This window comes from Grammomys surdaster, unplaced genomic scaffold (assembly GCF_004785775.1).
Source record: "Grammomys surdaster isolate TR1022 unplaced genomic scaffold, NIH_TR_1.0 125928, whole genome shotgun sequence".
Taxonomy (NCBI): Eukaryota; Metazoa; Chordata; class Mammalia; order Rodentia; family Muridae; genus Grammomys; species Grammomys surdaster.
In genome coordinates, this window is record NW_021620751.1 from 1,232,529 (window position 1) to 1,256,337 (window position 23,809).

A 23,809-nucleotide genomic window follows, 5' to 3' on the forward strand; every position below is an offset into this window, starting at 1 on the left:
AGAGAGAGAGAGAGAGAGAGAGAGAGAGAGAGAGAGAGAGAGAGAGAAACACATCCAGGATGAAATAGTTATGTGCAGGCAGATCTGATCCAAATCCCTATCCCAGTACTTAGCCTTACATGAGCTGTTTAATTTCATTATGATTGCATTTTTCTTCAACAGTAACAAGTTGCCGGTAAATCACAGTGCATATTTGGCAGTGTTTTTATGAATACTAAACAAGCTGTTGATGGCACTAAGCAGTGCCTAACACACAGTACAGAAAGGCAGCATTTTTACACATCCCAAGCTTCTTGTACTGTGAGAGAAGAGCACCTAGGGACATTTATTGTCACTACTTTCTGTTTTTATTTCATTTCTGCTTTACATTTCTACTCTCAAAAATATCTATGAGTTCATGGCTAGCAATGGACATGATCCTAATAAAATTAGAAGGCAGCATAAGAATCTCATGAAATTTTCCCACAGTTAATTAAGACAGGTATTTTTCCACTTCCGTGCTCCTCATGGTTCTTCTAGAGTCAAATAGAGCAGCAATGGCCCTGGGCATTTTGAGAAAGCTGACCAGGGGTCCTGTGGTTTGGGTTTAATAAAACATATTCCATGATTTTCAGCCATCTTCAGTACACGGTTCAAACACTGCTAGCCATCTTCCCTCAGGAAAGGTTTCCAGGGATTGTCCTTCTTCTGCCCAACTCTCAATGCCTATTCACTTGGCCTGTGACCCAAAGATGCAGTGAGCTGACACTTAAAACGTAAGCACTAAAGAGGGAAGGAGGCGGCAAGTGTCCAGATCACAGACCATCACGGAGGTACCTCCTGAGAGTAGAAACGTGCCTTTCTGCATTTCATGGTGTTTGTACCACTCGCCATCTCTTCAAATTTGCTATAGTTTTTTCTTATCAAAACATATATTCAAAATAAAAATATATTACTAGAAACATATATTAGTTTCTTACATACCTTTCTGTTCTTTTTATTAAAGAGATACCTTAAGGTTTTACTACTTTAGAGCTCATATGCCTTATAGCCACTGTTCATCCAAGCATCAAATACAGCCCTGGTTTCCTAATACTGGAGTAGATGGGAAGCACAACGGCACAGACTTTTTATACCAAATGAGTAGATACACTAAAACAAGAATATGAAAAAGTGATCAAGTATATTGTTCCCATAATGAGATGGCATTGTAACTACTCATATGAACTGTAAAAAGAAATACCTAATCCATGCGGGATGCTCACTGAATCTAGTGCTGCTTTTGGCACTCAGTACATCCAATCCCATGTCCTGTGACCTTAGTTATTGGGTTACATTGTGTCCTCATAATGGAGAGAGAATGTGGCAAACACACTGAGCTTCTTAAGTTGATCGTGAATATATATACATAACAGAGTTGATTGCTCAGAACTCCACAAAGTAACTACTACCTTTGAGGGCGGTCCAAATAAATAACTACCCTCCAGCAGTTAGTCCTGGCTGCCCTGGGCCATGTCCTCCTTGTGAACCAAATGCTGAATTTAAAGGTGGAAAAAAATCTGAAATGCTGTACAGATCCTTGGCTGACCTTTTAAATGTTTCTTGTTGTGATAGCGATAGCGGTGGTTTATTCTGTTTGTTTGTTTGTTTGTTTGTTGAAATAGAATCTGGCTGCAAACTCATGGTATTCCTCCTGCATCATCCTTGTTAGTCCTGGTATGCACTGTCATGGCCAGGTGTTATTTTTATTTTGATAAATAAGTAGCCACAGTAATGTGATAAATTACTCAAAATTTTTAAGAATGTATCAGTGGTTGGTAATAAAACAATTATTGAGAAACCTATCATATTTATAATGTAAAATTTATTTACATATAACATTTATTTAAATTGGGTATTAAAATTTGTCTCAAACTCTCAGGAAAACTATTAGAAATTTACTATACCTCATTTACATTTGAGGAAACTGAGGCTTTCAAAAGATTAAATCACTCAGACTCAGTCACTCAGACTTTAAAACATGAAAATTATAAAGTCAAGAATTTAAATCTAATCCCAAGTAAATTTCTCATCCAAAGACACTGTGAATAACGGTGGGCACCTAAGCCAGGGCTCTGCATGAGTACATTCAGAATAGCTTTGTGACATAGAGCACTACTTATCTTTTGATCTGTGAAAGATAAAGGAAAAATCAACCACCCTTCCTCTCCTCTTCCTCCTCCTCTTCTTCTTCTTCCTCTTCTTCATCCTCCTCCTATTTCTCCTTCCCTTTTCCTTCCTCCTTCCTATTATAAGGGTACTTAAAGAGATCTGGATAACTTCAGAAATCAACATGGTGGATACTTGAACATTACTTAACACTATGGTAGAGTACCAAGTGCTTCTTCATTTAGTGATCCTACACACTCTACCCATTAAAACCAGCCACAGAAGCTCAACATGACAGCTGTACTCCAGAAAGGGCCTACGGAAAACGAGAGCTTTATTACTCTTCAGTCACTAGGAAACCATTAAAAGTTAACATACATCCACAAAAGTGCCTCAATGCACTGACGAGTCAGTCACTGGTTACTAAGTGCATTGTATATTATTTCATTCTGTATATTATTTCATTTCAAACTTAGGGGGCAGTTAATATTACTTCCATTTTGCTCAGAAAAAAAAAGCAAACAAATTTCTAACAGTAAGTTTAAACTTCAGTATGGTAACTCAAAATCTAGTGGTTTCACCACATCTAAAAGTAATAAACCAAAAGACTTCTACTCCCAGTATCTTAAAACCTAGATCAGTTGGGGATGGTGACACGCAGCTTTAATGCCAGCACTCAGGAGCCAGAGGTAGATCTTGGTTAGTTCAAGGCCAGCCTGTTATACACACTGAGATCCAGGACAGCCAGGGATACATAGTGAGACCCTGTCTCAAACAAGCAAACCACCCTAGAGAATCTCAACAGACAGAAGCAAAGAGAAGGCTATGTGTTCTCTTTGGGGGGTAGAGGGGGGATATTTAAACACAAATACACAAATTCTGGTCCCAGACTAAGAAGGCTTTTTTCTTAATGAGAATTAAATTGAATCCTGAATAACAAAAACCAGATACAGATATACATAATAAAATAAATTTTAAGCCACACTATAAAACATGTTCACAGACAGTTGTAACTGTTTGGAGAGAAAAATAATTATTATAAAATAAGAAGTAATGAATGGAGTAAATGGAGAAAAGGCACAGCCCGGTTCGAAAATATTTTATAGAGTTAGGCACATTTTTAGGTATCTGGCGGGGGGGGGGGGAGGGGGTTGAAGAAAAAAGAATTTAAGTTATTTTTCATAATCTAATCAAATTCTACTAAGTACCATTTACCCAATAGGAGTAAGGATTTTTATGATCAACACCCAACATGGTAGCACAGACAACTAATATATACAAGCAAACAGTAGTAATTTTGTGACAACACCTAGTAACCAAAGCATTTATAAAAATCAAGGCTTCTCACTGTGGATTCAAAACCCATGCATTTATGTGTGCATAGGCTTTTCCCTCCTGAAATAGAACACATCTTCAAAGGCTGGGGGTAAGAAGGGTAAATTAAGAAAGCAATCAAAAATGGAGTTTGGTGGCATATCTACTGAGGCCAAGATAAAGTGTCCAGATTCTGTGGGAAGCACATACATAGCTCAGGGCTGTCAATACCATGAATCATACTCCATCCCCACTGCCCCTAAGTGACCTACTTCTTGCAAATTCATGTCAATGTAAACAGTATTATACTTGCTACTCAATTACTATAGAATCAGACAAGGGAAGCCTGACACTGCTGCCTTCCTTTATCAGACACACCTTTGCAAATATTGCATACATAACAGACTGAAAAAATATTTCTAATTTACTCAAAGACTGTCTTTAAGTTCTTTCTAACACTGTCTTATTCTTTGCATCACTAAACTTTGGAACTAGGGTCTCTAAAAATTGCATGGTTGTATGGCCCAAGATGAGATATTCTACTTCTCATGCCTTGGAAGAATGGTAAATGTATAACCCCTTGGTAGACAGAGACATAAGAAGTAGGAGATAGTAGTGGGAAGAGGACATCAACTCACCCACAAAACCCAAAGTTTGTCCTGCCTGTATGCACAGGGATAAAGAAGGAGCAGAGATTGAGAGAACAGTCAACCAATGACTGGCCCAACTTGAGACCCATCCCATGGGAGAGAGCCAACCCCTAACATTATTAATGATACTCTGCTATGCTTGCAGACAGAAGCCAAGCATAACTGTCTCCTGAGAAGCTTCATCCAGCAATGGATGGAAACAGATGCAGAGACCCATAATCAAACATCAGGCAGAGCTCAGGGAGTCTTGTGGAAGAGTTGAGGATAGGATTGAGCAAGCTGGAGGTGTCAAGGATATCACAAGAAGACCTAAAGAGTCCACTAACCTGGGCCCATGGGGACTCACAGAGACTGAACCACCAACCAAAGAGCATGAAGTGGCTAAATCTAGGCTCCCTGCACATCTGTAGCAGATGTGCAGCTTGGTCTTCATGTGGGTCCCCTAACAACTGGAGCAGGGGCTGTCTCTGACTCAGTTGTCTGCCGTTGGATTCCCCAGGCTGGACTGCCTGGTTGGACCTCAGAGGGAGAGGATGTGCTTCAACTTATCCCAGGACAGGGTGTTATCCAAGGAAGGCTTCCCCTTCTTTGAGGAGAAGGGGGTAATGGGAGAAGGGATTTGTGAGAGTGGGACTGGAGGAGAGGATGGAGGGTGCTACAATCAGGATGTAAATTGAAATTGATTAATGAATGAATGAATGAATGAAAAAAGAAATAGGAGATGGCTCTTGGCAGCAAACTTAGTTCTCAGTTTTTAAACAACAGCATTAAACTAAGCAAACACACTATGACAAATATGTTCTATTAGGAAGACACAGAAAGACCAGAATAACCCAGGTCAACCAGAAATACAAAGCTTGCTCTTGTCAGTAAAAAGGAAAATTGAACTTATTTAGAAGTAAAGTCTTTGATCACGGTGTAAAGTAGATAAATAAAAAATGAAAAATAAAGAAGGAAACTAAAAACAAACAAGTAAATTTTTTTTATAAAAATCATGTTGCAGAAAAATAATAATAATCACAACTCCAAGTGAATTCCACAACTATAGTTTTTCCAAAGTTATATCATCATAAGCATCTGAGAGTTACTTGTCATTTTGGCCAGCTCCTCTAAAATTCTAAATCCCCAACAACGAAGCTACATTTGATTTTTTTTAAAGGAACTATACCCTAGGCTTTTATAATACACAGCAAATAACTGAGTTGGTTATAGATATAACATTACAGTTTAATTACATATTAACTATATATCAACTAGATCTATATTATTCCAAAACCTTTTGATGGTGGCCAGTGATTTATTTCAGTAGCATATAGTTAATAGTCACTTTTGTTCCCAAAATATATTTGTATAAATGAAGTTTCTATACTTCAAAGCCCAAATTCACAAGGAGAGCACCTTCTAAATCTTACTGCTGTAAGCTTGTTTTTCTGAGCTGTTATTATAGATAATAAGAGACTTCATTCCACAGCTTCTATAATGACACATTGTAAATTTTGCACTGGTTTTTTTTTCCACTAACTCTTGTGATGGCAAAACCATTTTTCTCAAAGCTGATTGGTCGTGCATGTCGACAACAGTGCTTAAATGTGATCCTGCTGTCAAGCCTCCTGACAAGGAGGGATCTTTTTATGTTAAGTCTTTTTGGGTACTGAACATGACACCGTCTTGAAGAATTTTTGTTTTATTATTAAGAAATAAATGTGTCTTGCTCCTTGGCTCTCTCTGGCTTCAGCAGTTTGTAGTCATTTCTACCATAGACCATTAAGAACATATTTCAAAGACAGGTTAACAAGGTTCAAGTTTACTTTTTATATAGTGCAGCTTCTAAGTGGCATTGGGTGAGTATCAAAGATTATCAGCATATATTGTATAGTGTCAAGTAATGACCTTGTTTATAGATGTTTGTTACTTTTTCTATTGTATTCGTGATGTTTCTAAATCGCCTTTGTAGACTTACTTTTGATAAAAAGTTTCAACTCTTAGTTTATTTGGTGTTTGTTTCTCTTGTAGGTTTTCTCCCAAACTCCTCTGACCTCCTTAACACTCTACCTTTGCACATTTCCCATAAAGAAGTTTTGTCAGCAATGCACTAGCAGTGTCTCAAAATACGATGCCTGTCTCATTTTCTCTCTGATTTAGCTCTCATCCTAATCTTAAAGCTCGGAAGATTAAGCTCGGTTTTGAGGACCCTCTCATAAGGGTATGGTTGAACAAAATAATTTAACATGACTTGGGCTACCCTTAGAGGTGATGCTTTCATATTTGTTACACTTATTTGTTCTTTTTCCAAATTTGAGTTTCTTCTCATGCCAAAATCCTTATTTTTCCCAAAAGGCTTATGAAAGTTTTGGTGAAAACATGTTGCTGCTTCAGTGCAGAAATACAACTTCTCTTTCAAAGCCATGTGACTTGGTGAGTATTCCCCTCATTTGTCTATTACCTGCTCATTCAGACTATAAAGTTCGTTAAGTGCACTTGAGAGGACAATCCTCACTTAAGTATGTAAGACAATATGGAAAATGCAAAACTTTACAGTGGTACTTCAGAACAGCCTCTGAGTATTATTTTCAATCAAAAATAATGTAAAAATCTGCTTATTGTTCAGTCACGTACAGGTAGAAAGAACATCATCCAACATAATTTGTTAGCTTAGCAAAAACAAAGGTATTATATATACACAAAAGAAAGTGAGGTGTCTCCTTTCATGTGTACAAAAATCTAAAACCACTGTGACTCTACTACAAAGATGAGATGGGTACCTGAAAGAGATGAACACCCAGAGCTTACCAAAAGCCTTGATCCACGACCTCAGAGGTGTTTAGAAACGAGATCCTCTACCCACTCTCTTCTCACTTCCTGTAACCTCCGCTAACTATACCAGCTTCAGCAGTTACTTTTCTAAGGAAAAGACAAAATATACATTTCTGTCGCTTCATTCTTAATTTGCCCTCACAAGCCTTTGAGCAAAAGTGCATTTTTAAAGGTCAGGTCATAACAATATTAAAAATACAAATAGAAGAAAAGAGGAAAAAAGTTAACACTGTGAAATTCTACAGTTTATTTCATTAGAATGCTAACTAACTTCTATATAATGCAGTGTTAGATGTGGTATCTTAGGAAATGTAAGTTCTAACGTTTGAAGTGTGCATTCGTTGAACCTGAAGGAATGTACGATGAGTGTGGTTGGATCTTACGACACCTTTCTAAACCAACTTGGCAGAGAAAACTCAGAATGATAAATACTAAGGTTTTGCAGGTTATAAATTATCTCCCCCCATTCCCCTAACCCCATTCCCCAACATCATCATCTTTCCTTCTCCGTATGACTTTGGTAATTAATGTCTCCAAATTAACATAAAGTCATAGTAGAATCTCCTTCTATTTCTGAACTCTGATAGAAGAGCAAAGACACTAGTACCTAACTGCAGAGTGCCAAAAGCACAATCATTTTACTGTCCCAAGATAATATTCAGCTTTATATTCTAGGTACCAAATGTAAAGATGAGTCTCCTTGTTTTCCTGGGTCTGCTTGGTGTCTCTGCTGCCATGCCAGTGAGTATTTACGTCTATGTTGGACCTTTCCTTTGTACTCTGTTGTTGCATGATTCAAGGACAGCTGACAGATTATTTCAGCTAAGGCTCTGCATTTCTCCCTCAGTTCCAGATGCCAATGCCCCGAATGCCTGGATTTAGCAGTAAAAGTGAAGAGGTATGTATTACCCTCTATATGTATCACTTAGTATTTATCAGATGGATGTCAGGTCCTACCTGAAAGGTCAGGAAAAAGAGAGCATTGGTACTTTTCATAGAAAATAAAATTTCTTATGAATAGACCAAGAGAGTTAAAGTTGAAAGTCTTGCATTCAAACCAAAGGAAAACTTTTCTTACCCCTGTGCCTACTTATATGTTTCAGTGATGACTTAGGTTAAAAATTAATTGTTAGCTCTGGGGACAGTTTTGTTCACTAGTAAAGAGCCATTTATACCTGGGGGTGTTATAAAGTACATACATTTATACATTTATATCTTTAGCATAATTCAAACTAGTTGTCATTCGTCAAATGTCATGTTCATTAGAAAAAGGAATCTTTGTATGTTTGTTTGCTTAGGTGTTTTGTTTTGTGTCTGAGACAAGGTCTCTTTATTATGTAGCCCTGGGTGTCCTGGAATTCTCATCTTTCCTTTTTAATTTGGCTTCGGTAATGTCTGCCACTTAATACAAAATCACAATAGGATTCCTTTATATTTGTGAACTCTGCCTCAAAGAAACGTAAAGATGCTAGTGCCAAACTAACCATAGAGTTATATAGACCAGGCTGGCCTTGAATTCACATGGACCCACCTGCTGGGATTCGAGGTGTGCCAGAGAAGCAGATATAATTTTTACCATGAAATTATCTTGTTCTAAAATCCTGAATTCTAAATAAACAGAATACTCAAGAGTAAATTATGTTTATTTTCTATTACTCTATATTGATTCAATACGAGGTCTGACATCAAATTTAGAAATTCGGGGGGCTGGAAAAAATTGCCTCAGTTGTTAAAGAGCTTGTGGTACAAGCATGAAAACTGGAGTCTAATCCCCAGAACTTCACGGTTTAGTGACACTCACTTTAATCCCAGCACTGGGGAGTGGAGAAGAGAGGATTCATGGAGCTCCCTGGCAAGCCAGTGAGGAAGGAAAACCCAAAATCAGGAAGCCCCAGATGCTAATGAAACTTTCTCATAGCAGAAAGTAGATGCTTTCTAAGGAACAATATCTAAGATGCCAGCTTCCATATACACACGTATGAATACATATGCAGCCCTGTGTGCATGGGGCTAAAGAGATGGTTCAGCGGTATGAGCACTAGATATTCTTCCAGAGAATAGGGATTTGATTCCCAGCACCCATATAACTATCTGTAACCCCAGAGCCAAGGAGTCTGACACCCTCTTATGTCTTCTTTGGATAGCAGACACACACTGTAACACGCAGACATATGTGCAGGCGAAGACCCTTACTCATTAAATAAGTGTTTATAATTTTTAAAAGCTATACATGTACAAAAATTACATACTCCAGAATTTTTAATGAATGCAAATTTTAAACTTATATGTAATTAGGAAACAATGATTATTGTGTCTTCAGACCATGAAGTCAACTTATTTCTTCTGTTTTGTGAGTTAACTTGAGTAAAAGCCTTTCATTTTATGCCACATTAATGGATTCCTTTCATTTCAGATGATGCGATATAACCAATTCAACTTTATGAATGCCCCACCAGTAAGTTCTATATATATATATATATATATATATATATATATAACTACTACTTCTGACACTTCCATTCTTATTGCCAGAATCTGTGTTACATTTGTCTTAGCTGACAACAATGCTACACCTTCCACATGTCTTAGTTAAAAGATAACAGTTAAAATCACTTCAAGGAGAAAAGCCACTTAACTTGTTCCTAGTAACATTCTCTTTATTCATTTCTGAGTTTTTTTTCCCTACAAATGAACATCCTCTAGTAATAACAAATATTCTTTGTGTATCAGAAAATCTAGTTCTAATTAAGGTTTCTAGGAGCTCTTTTCATGGGTAATGGCAACAAACGTAGGACAGTGGATACTGTTCAAGGAGAGGACTCTCTTTGTGTTATCTTACACAATTCTAAAACTGTGAAGCTTCTTGTATTTTGCTGGAGTGAGCATGGGATATTTTTGTGGTTGCATGCTAATTCTAGAGCAGACTAAACCATCAGCTGATCTTCTGACAAAATTGTGTGATAGACCAACAATGCATATCTCATGCTACTGTCGTGACAAGATTGCAGGCTACGTCAATTCTGTCCTAACCTCTCCGTTCAGTAATTGTCTCTTAAAGTCTTTACCTAAAGTCATCATTTTCAATGCTCCCCTCCTGGATTCTGGTTGGCCCAGCTTTCCTTGCTGATTTTATGTCTGCGAACTGAAATTTCCACCAACATAAAATTGTGCATCTGTCTCCGAGCTTTGCTTGTTTGTTGTTTGGTTGATTTTGGTTTAGGTTATTTTGGTTTGGGTTGTTTCATTTAATTTCCCTCTTGTTTTACCTGGCCTTATATAGATCAAGTCACATGAGTTTCATAATTTTCCACAAAAACCTGTACACTCAGAAAACCATTAAGATTCTTATGCAAGGTGTGGTGGTACACCCCCAAAATCTCCACACTCAGGATTTCAGTGACATGAAGATTGCATATGCACGTGTGTACACAAAGTGTGTGTGTGTGTGTGTGTGTGTGTGTGTGTGCATGTGTGTATGTGTGTGTGTAGTTCAGAAAACAACTTAGAGCATCAGTACTTGCCTTCCACCTTTCTTGAGACAGTGTCTCTTTGTTGTTTACACTGCACATACCAAGCTCCCTGGACCATGAGCCTCCAGGGATTTTCTTGTCTCCATCTCCCCCCTCACCATAGGAACACTGGGATTATCACACTATCATGCACAACTTTACATGCACAGCTTCTGGTGAGCCAGAATTAGGATCTCACATTTGTGCAGCAAGCACTTTGCCTACTGTGCCATTCTCCAGTCCACCAAGTTCTGGAACTGACATCTCCCATTGAAGTCTGCCTTTGATTAGCTTGACAGACTTTCTGGAAAACTGAGGTCTCGTTCAGTAAGACAAAATGTGATGAGGTCTTCATTCAAGATCTTAGTATCAAATTCTACCGGATTTTTAAGCTTCTCGACTGGGTTCTGGGAGCTTAACTTTAGAAGGTGGGGAGAAGCTGGGCTTCGGTCTCATCCGCTGTTACTGCTTTCGCTGTTCTCTCAGATGATGCCCATGGGCCCATATGGAAATGGTTTGCCGATGCCTCCACACATGCCTCCCCAGTACCCTCCATACCACATGCCCATGTGGCCCCCGCCAGTACCCAACGGATGGCAGCAACCCCCAATGCCCAATTTCCCAAGCAAGACAGATCAAACCCAGGAGACCGCCAAACCCAACCAGACCAATCCACAGGAGCCACAGCCACAAAAGCAGCCTGTGAAGGAACCACCAAACGAAGCAGCACGAGCCAAAGATGACGCCCAGCCACCTCAGGTGAGGCTTGAATAGAAAACTTCCACATCAGATGCATAAGCATACCTTAAAAGAGAGGTCCACGCCTTTCCAGCATACATACTTCCTCCAGAATTCAGTACCGGCATTGCTATGTAAGAATATATTTAATTTTGACATTTATCAAAAGTTTCCTGGCAGGTCAATTCCAACCTTATTTAGTTCAATATTATACAAATATTGTTACCTTAAAGATCCTTTTAAAACACAGAATCAAGTTGTGGGTTGTGGGATATGTCGATAGTACCAGCAGTAGGAACGCTGAGAGGTGGGATCATAAGTAGAAGGCCACCATGGCTATGTGGTAAGATACTCTTTGAAAATAAACAAAAATATAATATAATATAATACAGTCTTAACAATATAGAACCCCATGACTCTAAGAGAGTCAGGAAAGAAAGGTCAAGTTCTATCTGCCCCAATCTTCATTGTCAGATGGTGTTGAGGAAGACACTTTACCTCTCTAGACTTGTTTCACCATGAATAAATTAAATGGCTTTTGATTGATCGTTAGACCTATGCTTTGATGCTAGGTAATATTTTTTTGAAACTGCCACTACTTTCAGTACTTCTAGATGACTCAAATGCAGTCATAACATAAATCAAGAAGATGTACAAATGGTCTCTCGAGATCTCCTGCTGTATAGAACTTCAGAAATGGTGGCTTTTGATTGTTTATTTTACAAAAATGAATTAAAAGGCACTCATAGATTTGAATCCTGGTTTCAGTCATTCCTCTGCCATTTGGAGCAAGTAATTTCTCTGAATTTTGGCTTCTCAAGCAAAGTGAGGGGGACAATAATGCATGGCTGTCTGAGATCTAAAAGATTCCATAACCGACTACTGTGTGAATATACGTGTTTAATAATATGACAATTGCCATCATCGCTACCAAAAATATGCAGAGAGGGAGGGAGAGAAAAGGGGGGTAGAAAAAGAGAAAGAGTGAGAAAGAGATTTGATGCAAATAAAAACACAAGCAGTCTCCAGTTTTCAAATGATTATTATCAATTTCTGTCATTTCTCATTTTCAATCTCACGACCAAATAACTCTAACTTGTCTTTCTTTCTAGCCATTCCCACCATTTGGCAATGGGCTTTACCCCTATCAACAACCACCATGGCCAATTCCACAGGTAAGAATTTTCTATATGCTATAAATTAAAAATAATATCATTAAGTAAGACTAATAAAAGTTCACATACTGACAGCAGAGCATATGAAACAAAATCAAGTAATTATTCAGAAAAAAATAATTAAAAGCTGAATATATTTTTTATTCAGACCAGTTTGCGACATGAACAGAGCCATTACTAAAAACATAAGTTAACGATTTAATTTTAAATGGTTGTGCTATAATGCCCTCACATAAGAGACTAAAATATCTTCAATGAACATCATAATTTAATATAATGTAAAAATAGCACCAAACAGGATAGAGTTTGAAACTAAGAAGCAAGCCATGGTTACACTGCAATCTCTCTATCATAAATTTTTCTAACAACAGATATGTCATTATAAAGAATTTTGCAAAATAATACATGAATTCTCAAAGAGTTCTTAAAGTTTAAAATTAACAAAATAAAGTATGATATTTAACTTATTTGAACAAAAAGAACAGTAAAGGCAGTGGTTCTCAACCTTCCTAATGCAAAACCCTTTAATGCAGTTCCTCCTGTTGTGGTGACCCCCAACCATCTATTTTATTGCTATTTCATAACTGTGATTTTGCTATTGTTTTAATCATAATATAAATAGCTGTATTTTCATGGTCTTAGGTTACCTCTGTGAATGGATCATTCAACCCCCAGAGGGGTTACAACCCGCAGGTTGAGAACCACTGAGTAAGACAAGCTGTTGAAAATAGCTACACACCAAGAAGTACTCAGTGACTATTTATTTGGGTGTGAAACTGGTTTCTCTTGCTTATAACTTACTGACCAAGAGGGTTTTAATGAGGAAAAATTCACTCCTTACGTTTTTCCTTAAAAAGGTGGCTTTTGCCACATTAAACATAGGCCATTCCAAATAATTTAAAAGCAACATGGTTTTCATGTTGAAATGACTATTAATCTCATCTGCATTATTCTCTCGATGAGAAGCAAACACAGCTTCTCAAACCCTTGCTACTTTGTAACTAACCCTAAGCTTTCATTTCTTTAAATTTAATGTACTCTTACTGTTTTAGCTTTTGACATTAGTATACAAAATAATGGTTTCATTATAGCACCCTCTGTGTTTATGTGTTTGTATTATGTATGTGTGTCCATCTAGGTGTGTACACATGTGGATGTCCGTGTACATATGTGGAGGCCAGAGGGTGGTGTTCACTGTCTTCCTCAATCATTCTCCACATCAGTTTTGAGGCAGTGTCTCCTACAGAATCTGGAGTTCACATCTTTGGCTAGGCTGGCTGGCAACCAACTCTAGGAATCTGCCCATCTCTGATCCCAACACTAGAATTGCAGATGCACACACCACACCCAGCTTTTTTTAAAGGGAAAGTCCTGAGGATCTGAACTCTCAGTCCTCAGCTTGCATGTAAAGCACTACTCCAACTGAGCTGTCTCCTTAGCGCCTCATTACAGCATTCCACATGCATTTGCCTTTTTACGTTTTTCTTACTCATCCTCCTCGCCAACTGCGTTGTCTCCTCCTCGGCTCCTCTTTGACTGGTTGCTACCTTGCTTCTAAAAGTCCCTACTTTTGCTTTCATGACATGTATATTTCATTACTCTTTTACACACACATACACACACACACACACTTCCTTTAAGATCTCTTCATCCCCTCTCATGGACCCCCTTCTATTCTACTTTACTGAGCTGTGCACATGCACACACACACACACACACACACAATCTAGAATCTACATGTAAACAAAAACATGGCAGTTTTCTTTTTAACTGGAATTTATTATGCTTAACATAATGATCTTCAGTTAGACCTATTTTCTAGGAAATGTCATCATTTCATGTTTTTTATGGCTGATTAAAATTCCCGTGTAACCTGGTAGTGATGGAACGCGCCTTTAATCCCAGCACTTGGAAGGCAAAGGCAAGAAAATGTATGTGAATTCAAGGCCAACCTGGTCTACAGATCAAAGGCTATGCAGAGAAACCCTGTCTCAAAAAAATAAAATAAAATTCCTTATGTAAATGCACACTCTTTACCCATTCATCTGATAATATTTAGACAGATTCTACTTGCTAATCACGTAAACAAGTGTAAGAACCTTTGTGATATGTGACTTAAGAGTCCTACAGATATAGCCTTAGAAATGGTCCAGCTAGGTCACACAGACAGCTCTATGTTTGGATTTGTGAGTAACTTCCACACTAACATCTGCAGTGGCTGTGTCACTCCATATCACCACCTGTAGTTTTTAACGGTCCTCTTCCCCCACATCCTTGAAAGCATCCCTTAACATTTGTGTGCTGGAATGAAAACCTTTCTGACTATGTTGAGATAGAATCTTAAATTAATTTAAATTAATTCTGATACTTAAGGACGTTCAATACTTTCTCAATTATTGAGCATTTTCTTCTTTTAATAACTGTCTCTCCATTCCATTAGACCACTTGCCATTTCCTTTAATGTTCAATTTTTGCACTCCCTTCTATTCTTTACACGTTTATCTCTAAAGTAGAGTTGGCAGTGATTCATTCCCACTCTGTAGACCGTGCCTTCACTCTGGGGATTGTACACTTTGATATGCAAAAGCTCTCCAATCTCATGTAATCCTGACATTTGTCAATTCTTGGGAGTCTACTGTGCTACTGCAGTCTTTGTCAGAAAATTCTTAGCATGTCTGCATCTTAAAGTATTTTATCTGTGTTTTCTTTCTTAGCTTCAAGGCTATAGGTCTGATGTGTAAGCTTCCCGTCCATTTAGAGTTGGTTTTGGTGTAAGGTGAGAGGCGTGGACTTAGTTTAACTCTGCAACAGATGCAGAGACGTTTCCCACCACCATTAAAGAAGTTGTCTCTTTTTCAATGTATGTTTTTGATACCTTTGCTGAAAACTAGGTGTTTGTAGCTATGTGGGCTTAATTCTGGATTTGATTTTCTACTTTTTTTCTGTTTTCTGTTTTCTGTTTGTACAAATGTCATACTAGCTTTGTTACTATAGCTCTGCCCTGTATAGATCACTGTATCCGGTACAGTGAGATTACCAGAATTTCTTTATCTTTTTAGAATTTTTCTAATGATTTTAATTCTTTTTTTCTATTTCTGCAAAGGATATAACTGAAATTTTGATGGAGATTGAATTAAGAATATGGGTCACTTTTAGTAATATGAACATTTTTATTATCTTGACTTTGATAAATCCATGAACATTTACTCTTCTTAAGTGATCATTCATATTTTGTTAAGAAAATTAGCTTTAAACGTATACGGAGAATGTTAGCTATAACATTACAATTTAATCTCATATTGCTGTGTGCTCTAATATAGACACGTGGAGCCCATTATCACTTAAATATTAACATCTGTCTCTATCTTTCTCTCTCTTTCCTTTTTCTTCCCTCTCTTCTTATTCCCTCCCCAGAGATAGTAAGATAAGGTGATTGTTAAGACGTGGATATTTTTAGTAAAATAACCTAGGATCGTCTCACAGCTTTATAAAATAGTACTCACAAGTGGATCATAAGTATCAATAGGCAGTGAGTGACTCTAATGACTCAGGAGCACAAAGTTCACAAAATGATGTTTCATTACTAATGAACCAATCAAACATTCCTCCTGTCTTACAAACAAACGGCAACAGAGAAAGTGCTTTTCCAGGGCTGAGGATTGAACTCCGTGGGTAAAGTGCTTGCCTTACAAGCACCAAGACCTGAGTTCAGATCCCCAGCACTTCCTCTCAGCCCTAGTGCTGGGGAGAGGAGACAGGACAATCCCAGGTCTTTCTGGCTCAGCTACTCTAGCCAACCAGTGAGCTCCATGTTCAAGGAGAGATCCTATCTCAAAAAGTAAAGTGAAGGAGGGAAGAAGACATCCAACATCAACTTCTGGCCTCCACACACATGCACGCATGCACATGTACACAGACACAAACACACATGCGCAAGCACACACAACACACACAATCATACATACATGCACACACATACAAACACACATACATACACAGACAATCACACACACAAATACACACACATACACACACAATCACATACACATTTCTAGTCCGGTCTAAGGGCGCACAACTGTAATCCCAGCACTTAGAAGGCTGAGGCAGGAAGATTGCCGTGAACTCAAGGACAGCCCAGATACATAATGATCCTTTTGTGAATCAAGATCCTACCTTAAAAACAAAGAAAAGGAAGGAAGTTGTTGGTTCCTGTGCTCACTGCGCTTTTTCATCTTTCAGAGGGGACCACCACCAACAGGGTTTGGACGGCCAAAGTTCAGCAATGAAGAAGGAGTAAGTACGAGTGGCTCTATCGCCCTGGTTAAGAATTCTAGTCTATCAGCTGTTATCATTTAACCCAGTGTCACAAGAACTTAAAACCATTGCTAAAGCCTTCTTTAACTCAAGCTCTCAAGTTTTTTTTTTAAGTGAAATAAAATCAAGCCAGAGATGTGAATAAGTGTGATACAGTGTTGGTTGTGGCAGTACACGCACACAGTCTCAGCACAGCAGACAGCTGTGTAGCTTTGTTTCAAGCCCAGCACCGTTTCAATGGTGCATGATTCCTCTAAACGTATTGAAAGATTGTGCACACATTTGCTGTGAAAACTATTAGCCTCTTTGCAAACTTGATGATGAACTCCAGACAGTAAAACACAGAGAGAGAAATTAAGGTCGTCTCAGAACAGTCTCTTCACGAGAAATTACATTATCATCTCACTAGCCCATTGAATTAAACACTAAAATCCAGAGAAGATAAATAAACATCCAATTCTTCCTCCTGGGTAAACACGATAAACTGGACCAAACCTAAGTCTTATGATACCATACCTAGTTTTTAACTATACTCCAGGAAAGTAATCAAATATACTCAACCAATTCTTAGTATGTCATCAAATAAACTGTTCTAGTGGTTTTGAATCCACCCTGGATTTGGCTTAAGTTTTACCTCTGACTATGTGACACGCACTCAGTGAAAGCAGAAATGTATACCTTTGCTGGAGGAGGAAGGAATGAGATGTCACTAAAGTAATGGTGGTGAAATATTATTTCAATAATATCACAGGATGCTTAAAACGATATATCACTATAAAATATCACGTAAGAGTGACTTAGATCATTTTATACAATAACCTCACTTAGAAACTAGATCTTCAGATTTTCAAAAAATTAGCAAGTAAAACAGAATAACTCAGGCATAAACATAGGCTTAAATCTGTACCCTACCTCTTGGGGATACTGTTCAACTTTCTGTTCACTGTGATACTAGGAATATTTTCTCATCTGCCTATTTCATCATCTCTATCCCCAAATGAAAATAAAACTGTTTTCCCTTCTATTCTATTTGTTTTCAAAGAAAAACTAGGGCTGAGGATATAGCTCAGTAGTAGAAGACTTAACTACCATGCCTAAGACCATGGGTTTAATCATCAACACAGGGGGAAATATTAAATAACCAAATGATACACACGTCTAAAAAAAATTCACACAGGTTGTTCATTTAATTCAAAATTATTAAGTGTTACCCAGTGGTCTAGAAAACTATAATATCAAAACAGTATTTTTACTCAAAAACTTCACATGGAGGAGTCAAGTGAGAGAAACCCAGTGAAATAAGCAAGTCAAACCTGCTGTGCTGGTAGCCAGAGCAGAAGGCGGAGAGCCCAAGCATAGCGCTACTGCAGGAGTCGGGTACAGCTGGCTACGGCACCCAAGCTGCATCTGGAGGGATAAGTCAAGTGTGCTGGGAGGGGTGAGGGTGTGGGTGGGAATCCGTTAGATAGGAAGAACATGTGCAAAGACTCGGAGAAATAACAGCAGATGTGATTTGCAACCACATCAAGTTTAAGGAAGAGGAAATCAGGTTAAATGTCATGGCCATAACTCGGATGATTGTAAAAATTTCAACAATTTTAGTACAATATGCAGCATTTGTTAGAAACAAAGTTCCAGATATGAAGATATATAGAGAGAAAGATACAGATATGTATTCTCATCTGACGCTCATGACAGATTGTGTAGTTTATACTGTACTATTATTATTGTCTCCATAGTGCAATTGAACAAAGTGAATTTAACCAGTGGTTATAGCCCTAAAAGTGGTAGGAAGATACTGCTTTCCACATTTATCTGGCACCAAGACATACTGCTTTCTATGTTGTGCTAAAGAATTTAGAGGTTTTCCTTTAAGGGAAAGGCAATTCTAACACAATGTTGTAATTCTCAGAAACCTATTCCTAGTGTCTCCTACTCTGATAGAAAAAATAAAGAAAATCATAAAATAAAGTAAGATTACACATACAGTAGTCACTAAGAAAGCAATGTCAATAGTTTGGGAGTGGTGGGCATAAAAGACAGGACAAGGATGCAAGTTCAGACAGAATGTTTGGACTTGGTAATTAACTGTCCAGGGAAATAAGACAGAGAGCAGGAGCTGGGGCAACTGGGTTTGAGACTAGAAAACGCTCCTTAGATACACAATATTGGAGAACAACGTTTGTGAGGAGATGAACCCAGTTGTTGTGGGCGCATTCAGTTGGAAGAGTACAGAGCCTTACTGACTGGGCCTTCGGAGAGAACTGTAGGACAGGCTTTGCCTTTGTGAAATAAAAGCACGTACCCATATTTGAAGTTCAGCCTCAACAACATAGGAGGGTAAAGTGAGAACACAGAAATGAGGTGGGAAAGGGATGGAATCAAAAACAAAAACTGTAAATCGTGATGTTGCCCTGCCTGTAATTCCAGCCCTCTGAAGGCAAAGGCAGGAGGATCACTTCGAGTTTAGCACTACACTGATCAACAAAGCAAGTCACAGGCCAGCCACGGTTATATAGCAAAACTCTATCTCAGAAATAAATAACTAGATACAGTATTAAGAGTTATAAAAGTTAGCCTGGACACTGTAGCTCCCGTGTGTAACCTCAGCACTCAGTGACTCAAGCATGGGGGCTTTCACAAGTTCAAAGCCTAAGCAACAGTGTCACACTGTGAGATCCTAGATCAAAAAGCATTTTAACCCTAAGGTTCAGGATCAGGGCCTAGAGGCTAGACAGAATACTCAGCACCCAGAGGGTAGAATAGAGGCCTCAAACTTCTAGGAGACTGTAGGCTGTCATGGTAGGAGAAGCCTGTGAGAGAGATTCCCCCGTAACACTAAGCAATTCCAAGCAACACCATGGAAGGAAACGAAGAATAATTCTCCTTTTCTGTCTTCTTTCCTACAGAATCCTTACTATGCGTATTTTGGATATCACGGCTTTGGGGGTCGCCCTTATTACTCAGAAGAAATGTTTGAAGATTATGAAAAACCCAAAGAAAAAGATCCTCCTAAACCAGAGGACCCACCCCCAGATGACCCACCCCCAGAGGCCTCTACAAATTCAACCGTTCCTGATGCTAACGCCACTCAATCAATTCCTGGAGGGAGTCAAGGCGGAAATGACACAAGCCCAATAGGAAACACAGGTCTTGGTCCGAACGCTGGGAACAATCCCACAGTTCAAAATGGTGTCTTCCCTCTCCCTAAAGTTAATGTTTCAGCCCAGGGAGTACCGAAAAACCAAATTCCGTGGAGACCAAGTCAGCCAAATATTTATGAGAGTTATCCTTACCCAAACTATCCTTCAGAAAGACAATGGCAAACCACTGGTACCCAAGGGCCTAGACAGAACGGACCTGGTTCCCGAAATGCACAGGTCCAAAGGGGTCCTCAGTGGAATTCCTTTGCTTGGGAAGGCAAACAAGCTACTCGTCCAGGAAATCCAACTTACCATAAACCTTCCCCTCCTACCTCAGGAGTTAATTATCCCAACTACGCAGGAAATCCAGTCAATTTCGGAAGAAAACTGCCAGAGCCAAAGAAACCCTTTATGGGAGCCAATCCAGTCTCAAATAAACCCTTTATGGGGGCCAATCCAGCCGCAAATAAACCCTTTATGGGAGCCAACCCAGCCGCAAACAAACCATCTATAGCAACCAATCCGGCCGCAAGTAAACCCTTTATGGGAGCCAACCCAGCCGCAAACAAACCATCTATAGCAACCAATCCGGCCGTAAATAAACCCTTTATGGGAACCAATCCGGCTGCAAATAAACCATCTATAGGAACCAATGCTGCATCCAATAAACCATTTGTGAGAAATAATGCAGCTGTGAATAAACCATTTGTGGGAACCAATCCGGCCTCAAATAAACATTTTGGGGGAACCAATGCTGCCTCTAATAAACCCTTTGGGGGACCCAGTGCTGCCTCTAATAAACCCTTTGGGGGACCCAGTGCTGCCTCTAATAAACCCTTTGGGGGAGCCAATGTTGCCTCTAATAAACCCTTTGGGGGAGCCAATGCTGCCTCTAATAAACCATTTGGGAGAAGCAATCAGGCCTCAAATAAACCATTTGGGAGAGCCAATATGGCCTCCATGGGTCCTAAACAGGTTACTGTTAGCCACAATATGAAAACCCAAAATCCAAAGGAAAAGTCACTAGGTCAAAAAGAAAGAACAGTCACTCCTACCAAAGATACAAGCAACCCCTGGAGAACCTCTAAACAATATGGAATTAACAATCCAAACTATAATTTGCCTCGCTCTGAGGGTAGCATGGTAGGCCCAAATTTTAATTCATTTGATCAACAAGAAAGCTCCTACTTCTCAAGAGGAGATTCCAAAAGAGTACCAAGTCCTAATATACAAACTCAAAGCCAGAATCTGCCCAAAGGAATTGCTTTAGAGCCAAGAAGAACCCCCTTTCAATCAGAAACTAAAAAACCTGAATTAAAGCATAGTACACACCAGCCTGCGTACCCTAAGAAAATCCCTTCTCCTACAAGAAAACATTTCCCTGCTGAAAGAAATAGCTGGAATCACCAAAAAATCCTTCCACCCTTACAGGAAGACCATGGGAGGCATGGCTCTAGAGGAAATATTTTTTACCATGAATATACCAATCCTTATCCTAATGAAAAATCACCGTATATTAGAAACAATCCATGGGATAAGAGGGTCGGCTCTCCCAGTACTGTGATGCGACCGGAAAACCCACAGTACACCATGACTTCTCTAGACCAGAAGGAGACAGAGCAGTACAATGAAGAGGACCCAATTGATCCAAATGAAGATGAAACTTTTCCAGGACAAAGTAGATGGGGTGATGAAGACCTGAACTACAAAGGAAACCCAACGGTTAGGCAGTACGAAGGTGAGCAATACGCCTCAACCCTAGCGAAGGAATACCTTCCCTACTCCTTAAGTAATCCACCAAAACCCAGTGAAGATTTTCCTTACAGCGAATTCTATCCCTGGAACCCACAGGAAACTTTTCCAATATATAACCCAGGTCCTACTATAGCGCCACCTGTGGATCCCAGAAGTTATTATGTCAATAATGCCGTAGGACAAGAGGAAAGCACTCTCTTTCCTTCATGGACCTCCTGGGACCACAGGAGTCAAGCTGAGAGGCAGAAAGAAAATGAGCCATATTTGAACAGAAATGTCTGGGATCAGTCAACGAATTTACACAAATCTAATATACCAAACCATCCTTATTCCACCACCTCCCCTGCTGGATTTCCAAAAGATCCAACATGGCTTGAAGGTGAGAATTTGAACTATGATTTTCAAATTACTAGTTTAAGTCCACCAGAGAGAGAACAGTTGGCTTTCCCAGACTTCATGCCTCAAAGTTACCCAACAGGCCAAAATGAAGCACACTTATTTCACCAAAGTCAGAGGGGGTCTTGCTGTATTGGCGGCTCCACAGGACATAAAGACAATGTGCTGGCTCTACACGACTACACTTCATCCTATGATCTTCCACCAAGGAAGAACCAAGAAACCAGTCCTGTGTATACAGAAAGCAGTTATACCAAGTATTCAAGACCTAATGTTTCCCCAGCAAGCATCCTACCTAGTCAAAGAAATATCTCAGAGAACAAACTAACTGCAGAAAGCTCAAACCCAAGTCCATTTGGAGACGGTGTGCCTACTGTGAGGAAAAACAATCCAAATTCTGGAAAGAATCAACCGGAGACAGGAATTACAGCCTTCTCTGAAGACAGCTCTTCTCAGCCAAAAAACACACCCTGTCTTAAAAGTGACCTTGGAGGAGATCGGAGGGATGTTCTGAAACAATTTTTTGAAGGCAGCCAGCTCAGTGAAAGAACGGCCAGCCTTACTCCTGAACAGCTCGTCATTGGTACTGCCGATAAAGGCTCTGGCCCAGACACCATACAAAGTAAAGTCCAAGGAAATGAGGGTGAGATGCAACAGCAAAGGCCGCCCACCATCCTGAAGTTGCCATGCTTTGGTTCCAAGTTAGCAAAATTTCACTCTCCTACCACTGGACCTCCAATTAACAACGGAAGACCAAGCCTACTTAACGGTGCTCCCTCCACACCCACTGAGAGTCCTAACACATTGGTTGGGTTAGCCACTAAGGAACAATTTAAAAGTGTAAATGTAGATCAACTCAACACAGATGAACACACTACACTTGAATCTTTTCAAGGAACCAGTCCACAGGACCAAGCACATGGCTGCTTACTGCTTCAGGCTTAGGGATAACTACAACTGAACATTCTTCAGGGATATTAAAAAAAAAAATAGCAATCCTATATCAATGATTCCACAGCTTTGTACCCAGAGACTTGATTACCTTCTTGTGATCCCTAAGCCTTTTACTCTCCCAACTGTAGAAATAGTGGCCCAGGTAAAGTTTATGAGATTGGGCCTTTGGGGCTGGCTGGATCCAGCACTGTAACAAGTTAGTGCTCACTTAAGAAAACGCATGAAGGCCATGACCACTCCTGCCTTGAAACTTGGAAGCTATTTGATTGTCTGAGTTAGTTCCCTCTTTCTTGTTAACTTACCCTACTTCTCTCAAATTACTTACAATGCTCTCTGGTTTTGCGCGTCGAGCAGGCTGTTGAGTTTTCCGTTGTCATACAGAGGTCTGCACACCAGTATGGTCCTTATGCACTGTATACTTTTTCCCATATGTTGTTTCTGTGTGTTCTAATTCTAGTTAAGAGTCTCTTTGGCATGTTTTCTCCCACTGTCTCCCCTCTCCTGCTCTATGAAGCTCCATGTCCCTCAGCTTTCTCCGTCCATTGCTTCTCACATGCTGAGGTACTGACTGGCACCACTGGCAGATTCTTATGCTTTGCACCCCCTTTGAGTTTTCCTTTACCCTTCAATTTTCTGTTCTGTCTCTAAATGTGGAACTTTGATCTTTCACCAAAATTAACCTTTCCTCTCTGACTTTTTCTCCTTAAATTTCTTTCCCCCCGCCACTTTATATACTATTTTCATGCTTTAAGACTAGACATCACCTTCACTCTCTGAATCCATTCTGCAAATTCTATGCTCTATCTTTTTCTCAGGCAAACCATCACTGTAGATAACACACCTGAAATAGCTGCTTTTGTTGTAATTTTCTCATGACCTCTCTACATAGACAGCCTAGTTTTAAAAGCACATTCTAGGAG

At 39.3% G+C, this 23,809-nt stretch overlaps 1 protein-coding gene across 2 annotated transcripts; it reads left to right on the forward strand.

The window, feature by feature from the left end:
• Positions 1-5,792: 5,792 nt before the first annotated feature.
• On the forward strand, positions 5,793-22,880 carry Enam (enamelin). Of its 2 annotated transcripts, XM_028752683.1 has the most exons (11): positions 5,793-5,932; positions 6,234-6,294; positions 6,429-6,506; positions 7,581-7,646; positions 7,759-7,803; positions 9,319-9,360; positions 10,901-11,173; positions 12,265-12,327; positions 16,567-16,620; positions 19,551-20,697; positions 20,731-22,880. In XM_028752683.1, the coding sequence occupies exons 1-11, from the start codon at positions 5,793-5,795 to the stop codon at positions 22,878-22,880; spliced, it is 4,119 nt and encodes a 1,372-aa protein (XP_028608516.1). The 2 variants fall into 2 exon arrangements, with proteins under 2 accessions (XP_028608516.1, XP_028608517.1); XM_028752684.1 differs by lacking the exons at positions 5,793-5,932; positions 6,234-6,294 and having other exon boundaries at positions 6,453-6,506; positions 7,753-7,803; positions 19,551-20,520; positions 20,620-22,880.
• Positions 22,881-23,809: the final 929 nt, after the last annotated feature.

What these genes read in the sequence shown, in the direction of transcription:
- Enam (XM_028752683.1), top strand. Translation starts at nt 5,793, where the DNA reads ATGTGTCTTGCTCCTTGGCTCTCTCTGGCTTCAGCAGTTTGTAGTCAT. An exon ending in CAGCTTCTAAGTGGCATTGG is followed by an intron (nt 5,933 to 6,233) that starts GTGAGTATCAAA and finishes TCTCTGATTTAG; the next exon opens with CTCTCATCCTAATCTTAAAG. An exon ending in GTGTCTCTGCTGCCATGCCA is followed by an intron (nt 7,647 to 7,758) that starts GTGAGTATTTAC and finishes CCTCAGTTCCAG; the next exon opens with ATGCCAATGCCCCGAATGCC.